The following is a 6,773-nucleotide window of genomic DNA, read 5'->3' on the forward strand; positions in this document are numbered from 1 at the left end:
GGGATTCTCTGCTGTCCTCTATACTGTTTTCAAGCCCAGCGATTAATTTTATGACTATTATTCTAAATTCACTTTCTGTTATATTATTTAAATCCTTTTTGATCAGCTCATTAGCTGTTGTTATTTCCTGGAGATTCTTCTGAGAGGAATTCTTCCGCTTGGTCATTTTGGATAGTCCCTGGCGTGGTGAGGACCTGCAGGGCACTTCCCCTGTGCTGTGGTGTATAACTGGAGTTGGTGGGCGGGGCTGCAGTCCGGCCTGATGTCTGCCCCCAGCCCACCGCTGCGGCCACAGTCAGACTGGTGTGTGCCTTCTCTTCCCCTCTCCTAGGGGCGGGATTCACTGTGGGGTGGCGTTGCCCGTCTGGGCTACTTGCACACTGCCAGGCTTGTGATGCTGGGGATCTGGCGTATTAGCTGGGGTGGGTAGGCAAGGTGCACAGGGGCAGGAGGGGCAGGCTTAGCTCGCTTCTCCTTAGGTGATCCACTTCAGGAGGGGCCCTGTGGCAGCGGGAGGGAGTCAGATCCGCTGCTAGAGGTTTGGCTTTGCAGAAGCACAGAGTTGGGTGTTTGCGCGGAGTGAGCAAGTTCCCTGGCAAGAACTGGTTCTCTTTGGGATTTTGGCTGGGGGATGGGCGGGGGAGATGGCGCTGGCGAGCGCCTTTGTTCCCCACCAAACTGAGCTCTGTCGTCCGGGGGCTCAGCAGCTCTCCCTCCCTTTGTCCTCCAGCCTTTCCGCTTTCCGAGCAGAGCTGTTAACTTATGACCTCCCAGACACTAAGTCGCGCTTGCTGTCGGAACACAGTCCGTCAGGCCCCTCCGCTTTTGCAAGCCAGACTCCGGGGCTCTGCTTGGCCAGCGAGCCGCCCCTCCGCCCCGGCTCCCTCCCGCCAGTCCGTGGAGCATGCACCGCCTCGTCGCCCTTCCTACCCTCTTCCGTGGGCCTCTCGTCTGCGCTTGGCTCCGGCAACTCCGTTATGCTAATCCTCTGGCGGTTTTCTGGGTTATTTAGGCAGGTGTAGGTGGAATCTAATTGATCCGCAGGACGCGCGGTGAGCCCAGCGTCCTCCTACGCCGCCATCTTCCCTCCGTCTGCCTTTCAGCGTGTTTCAAACTTCCGCACGCTTTGAGTGATCATGTCATCTTGAATTCTGACTTTCTCTTGTAGTCTCAATCCTTCAGTGGGAGTTTGAGAACGGGTTATTTGAATGATGATTTGTTGTAATTTGTAATTACAAGTTTGCAACTTATTCTTTTCATCAACAATGACTAGCAGGTCGTTATGCAAACGTCCTTCTCAAAGGAATGGACTTTTCTCTTTGTTGGATTTTGTAAAGGAAAAGAAATGCCAGTGAAAAAGGAGAAATGGCTGCTCTGTCAGGGCCTTCCTAGTAACATAGTCCTCCTACCATTGCAAGTTCAGAAACTCATTATCTTTTTCCACTCACTTGAGTTAATCAGCCTTTCACAGATTTCACAATTCAATCTCAGAAAAGACTAATGTGCCATTCAAGATTCTCATTTATTGATATGTATTGAAACCCCAACTGTTTTCCAAGTAGAACAGTTAATGTCCTCGAACTCTCACCCTCCTTTGTAGGATTCTCATTGTAAATCCTAAGTGGGAGCAATGAGGTCTACACTGACCAACTCATTTCTGTCAGTCACAAAAGCTATATAATATACATGCCAGTTTCATTAGACAGCTATACCCGTCAGGGGAACTAGAACATACTGTTGACTGGTCCCTTTTGTGGCTGAAGATGCAATGAAAATTATTTTCTTTTCTAGACGTCTTATAAATGAGTCACATTGTAATAGGGAACTTTTCAGGCAAGTAACATGACTCTCTATTGATCAGTCTTCTATGAATGAGAGTGCGAGGCATTGTCCTGCTACTGTGTCCTGAAGAAATCATTAAGGTCTCAAAAACTAAAATTTGTAAGGACATCTGAAACTGATGAAGCTTATTAAAGAATAACGAGGGATTTAGTGTAGATCTGTAAATAAAGGAATTAAGATTATGGCATGAAATTCTCTGCCACTTTAAGGTCTTCCCTGTGAAACAAAAACTTAGTTATCTTTCAGCCAACACAGTCCATAGCTCTGACTTCTCTAGAAGGTCCTTATCTCCTGATTCCCCAAACCAGGGGCTACCTGGGTGAAGACATTTGATGCACACAATTTTGAGGTGAAGAATCTGGATTGGGAAGAAGAGGTAGCTCTAGCCAACTTAACCTTCCTAACAATTTAGTCAAGTATACATCTGAAAGGAACTTCAGAAGACTTCCATAAGTTGAAATCTCTATGGACTAAGAAATTACTCCAAAGGAAACAAAGGCAAACCAGTGATCATCCAGCCCTTGTGATAAATGTCGTGTTATAAAGAAAAGTGAGTCAAAGTATGCTGGTCAGCATCCTAAGGGTAAGGGTGCCCCCTAAGACTCAATAAGAAAAACACACTCAATGTAACACTGAAAAGAGTCCATATAAAATGTACACGATTAGCTGTCTACAAAGGTACTCCATGTCAAGTAATGATTTTTGAGTGCGTGGTTGAGAATGTTGTCTATGAGCACCTAGATGGAAGAGCGAAAAGTACACATGGCCTAGGTAAAGGGGCCTAGGTAAAGGTGTGGTTAAAAGAGCAGAGGGAGGGCATGGTCATTTTTCTCAGCTGCTGCTGAAAAGTGAAGCAGGATAGAGACCTTAATAAAATTTTTTAAAAAAGAGGTTCTTGATGACCCTCAAAATGTCTTAGTGGAATGATAGGAGTGAAAGTTAGATTTTAGTGTAAAAGAAGGTAATAAGTGAAGAAAAGTTGATTCTGTGGATGAGACGATACATTAAAGAATGTTCGAGTCCACTGCAAGGGGGAGAAGCAGCGTGATAGATGGACAAAGCTTCAAAAGTTAAGCAAATGGTTACTAGAAAAGGAGAAATTGAAATCTTTTTTCCTTATGCACCCAGTGTGCTAGGATTTACAGATTTATAGCACTTTACCAATTGTAAAGCTCTGGGGCCAGCTTTTCTGTTATGCTGTTACTACAAAGCCTTAATCTCCTCATCAGAGTACCCACTAAAGCAGCCAAATGTAAACAGTATGGACATGAAATGATTGAGGAACTTTGGTGTAGCAAGACTCCATTATATTCATGTCAGTGGCTTTCCCTTGCCTCTGATGGTGATGTAAAGCATCTATTACTCAATCAATCTAAAGAGGTGCTATTTGTACCGTAGTCCCATGAGTATTAGTCCACTGAGTAGTATAGAGAGGGAGTTAGTTAAAAGTATTATAAGTGGGGAAAAAAAAGTACTGTTTGCTAGTGGCATTGGCGAAAGTTGTGTGAAGTACTGAGGAGAGATTCTGGGCCTCATGCTCCCCATTTGCTGCCACTTTTGCGGTGGTATGAAGAATGACTTCAGTACAATTTGTAAAGGGGACCACTTGTATTGGCATGCCACCTGCCTTAACTATCTCATTGTATTGGAATGCAAAATACAGCAAAAGTAAACATGCTAAATGCATACACTTAGAGCTGACTATGTGCCACGTACCCTTCTAAGTTTTTCACCTGTTATTTCCTAATTTAAGCTTCCCAACATCCCAGTGGGGTAGATACTATTATTATTTATTTTGAGATCACTTTTTTAAGGTTCTTTATTTTGAGAGAGAGAGCGAGATTGTGGGAAGGGCAGATAGGGAGAGAGAGAGAGGGACAGAGAGAGAGAGAGAGAGAGAGAGAATCCCAAGCAGTCTCCTCGCTGTCCATGCAGAGCCCGATGTGCTCAATCACATGACCCTGAGATCATGTCCTGAAGCGAAATCAAGGGCCAGATGCTCAACCGACTGAGCCACCCATGTGCCCCAGTAGGTGCTGTCATTAACTTCATTTTACAGATGCAGAGATTGAGACATGGAAGGTTTAGGTAGTGTGCTCAAGGTCATACAGCTCATAACAAGCAGAATTGGGAATTCAGACCCAGGCTTTCCGGCTCCTACTATGATGCTGCTTCTCAAACTCTTCCATGAAATATCTTGTTGTCACTGAATACAGCATGTTCAGTTTTATCATCACAAGAATAGAAATGTCATTCACCTATGTGAATATGTAAAATCATAGTTGATGCAGTGTTTGTAATATGAAAACAGAAATGTTTGCCATAAGATTAATTCCTATATTTCCTCCATTTCACCAGTAGATACATTTGTACATTTATCTGCTCATATAAATTTAAAAAAATTAAAAACGTTCTGATTTTGTAACAGAGTGAGGTTGGTACATTATTCTGGAAGAGTATTGAAACATTTTCAGCTTTGTAGGCCATAGTCTCTGTTGTAGCAGCTCAACTCTATTGTTAGGATCTAAAAGTAGCCATCAATCAGCATGTAGCGGAGAGTGTGGCTGGGTCCAATAAAATTTTAGTTACAGGCGCACTTGGGCGGCTAGGTGGTTGAGTGTCCTGACCCTTAATTTCCACTCAGGTCATGATCCTAAACCCCACATCATGAGAGCAGTCATGAGACCGAGCCCCACATCAGGCTTCACCCTGAGCTTGGAGCCTGCCTACGATTTTCTCTGTCTCTACCTCTGCCTCTATTCCCCACTTGTGTGTGTTTTCTCTCTCTCTCTCTCTCCCTCTCTCTCTCTCTCTCTCAAGTAAAAAAAAAAAACATTTAGTTACAGAAACAGGTGATGGTGTTCTACTAGATTGTCAGTAGTTAAAATTATATTTTTTTTCTTTATTTTAGTTGCAAGAAGCAAAGGATCAACATGCAGAGGCCATAAGATATGCCGAGAAGACGTAAGATCATATGGAAAAGTATAATTTAATCCTAAAAGAAAATAGCTTGTTTTTTATAAAGCAGATAAGCAACGTAGTATGAGAAATGTATTCGTTATGCCAGTATATCCTTGTTAAACTGGATACAAATTCCAGCTTTGAGTTATTTTGAAATGCAGAATTGTGGCACATTATGTCTCAATTTTGCACCCTATCCACAAAAGACAACGAGAAAAATGGCTCAATTGCCAAATCTTCCTCTTGATACAATTTTAAGAATTTCTGTAATCCTCTCATTTGTCAGAAATTATATGGTATTTTTGTAAATTTATGTGTGAGAATAATTACCTTAAGATCTGCATTTTAGGCTAGAAGTGCAAAATGCCAGGCCAGAAGAAACCATCAAACAGCAAGTGGCCCAAATTCAAGATCTTCAGAGCAACTTGTTAAGGACAAGTTTGGTAAGTCAGTCCTTTGATGTCTGTCCTACTGAAAAGGAATCCTTATTTCAATAGGTGTAGTACATAAGAATGTTTTGGATCATATGGAAAATCTCACTGATCAAAATATTAGGTTGATATTGTTCCTACTTGCTACTAGCGATGGAATTTTTCGATAGAGATGAAGTTGATTGAACTCATAAAGTAATGATGTTTATAGTGACATTTTCATAAAAACATTGTGAGAGTCTAAAAAAGCAACATTTTATATATACCACAGTGAGCGTTTGGTTTAGTCCACCATTTGGCTACTGTTAATAATGCGGCTGTGAACGTTGGCATACAGATGTGTGAGAGTCCCTGCTAATATTTTTCAGCGTGTTTCAAACTTCCGCACGCTTTGAGTGATGTCATCTTGAATTCTGACTTTCTCTTGTAGTTTCAACCCTTCAGTGAGAGTTTGAGAACGGATTATTTTAATGATGATTTGTTGTAATTTGTAATTACAAGTTTGCAACTTATTCTTTTCATCAACAATGACTAGCAGGTCATTATGCAAACGTCCTTCTCAAAGGAATGGACTTTTCTCTTTGTTGGAAAAGAAATGCCAGTGAAAAAGGAGAAATGGCTGCTCTGTCCGGGCCTTACCTAGTAACATAGTGCTCCTACCATTGCAAGTTCAGAAACTCATTTTTTTTTCATTCAGTTGAGTTAATCAGCCTTTCACAGATTTCACAATTCAATCTCAGAAAAGACTAATGTGCCATTCAGAATTCTCATTTATTGATATGTAGTGAAACCCCAACTGTTTTCCAAGCAGAACAGTTAATGTCCTCGAACTCTCACCCTCCTTTGTAGGATTCTCATTGTAAATCCTAAGTGGGAGCAATGAGGTAGATACACTGACCAACTCATTTCTGTCAGTCGCAAAAGCTATATAATATATATGCCAGTTTCATTAGACAGCTATACCCGTCAGGGGAATTAGAACATTCTGTTGACTGGTCCTTTTTGTGGCTGAAGAGGCATTGAAAATTATTTTCTTTTCTAGACGTCTTATAAATGAGTCACATAGTAATAGGGAACTTTTCATGCAAGTAACATGACTCTCTGTTGATCAGTCTTCTATGAATGAGAGTGCTCGGCCTTGTCCTGCTACTGTGTCCTGAAGAAATCTTTAAAGTCTCAAAAACTAAAATTTGTAAGAATATCTGAAACTGATGAAGCTTATTAAAGAATAACGAGGGATTTTCTGTGTATCCCTATAGAAAGGAATTAAGGTTATGGCATGAAATTATCTGCCACTTTAAGGTCTTCCCTGTGAAACAAAAACTTAGATAGCTTTCAGCCAACTCAGTCCATAGCCCTGACTTCTCTAGAAGGTCCTTTTCTCCTTAATCCCCAACCAGAGGCTTTCTGGGTTGAAAATTTTTTTTGGGGGGGTGGGGGGGACGTTACTCTTTTTGTTGTATCTTTATTTTTTTTTTTCAACGTTTATTTATTTTTGGGACAGAGAGAGACAGAGCATGAACGGGGGAGGGGCAGAGA

General features: G+C 41.7%; 1 protein-coding gene across 1 annotated transcript in view; it reads left to right on the forward strand.

The window, feature by feature from the left end:
* Window positions 1–5,246, forward strand: part of LOC123595659 (ankyrin repeat domain-containing protein 26-like) — a gene marked incomplete at its 3' end in the record, with an annotated part of 196,793 nt that extends 191,547 nt beyond the window's left edge. Inside the window, exons 30-31 of the mRNA XM_045473343.1 lie at window positions 4,754–4,806; window positions 5,153–5,246. Of these exons, the coding sequence (XP_045329299.1) occupies window positions 4,754–4,806; window positions 5,153–5,246 (147 nt within the window). The remainder of the gene's footprint in view (window positions 1–4,753; window positions 4,807–5,152) is intronic.
* Between the last annotated feature and the right edge of the window lie 1,527 nt (window positions 5,247–6,773).

The sequence above is a fragment of the Leopardus geoffroyi genome, assembly GCF_018350155.1.
Source record: "Leopardus geoffroyi isolate Oge1 chromosome C3 unlocalized genomic scaffold, O.geoffroyi_Oge1_pat1.0 chrC3_random_Un_scaffold_41, whole genome shotgun sequence".
Lineage (NCBI taxonomy): Eukaryota > Metazoa > Chordata > Mammalia > Carnivora > Felidae > Leopardus > Leopardus geoffroyi.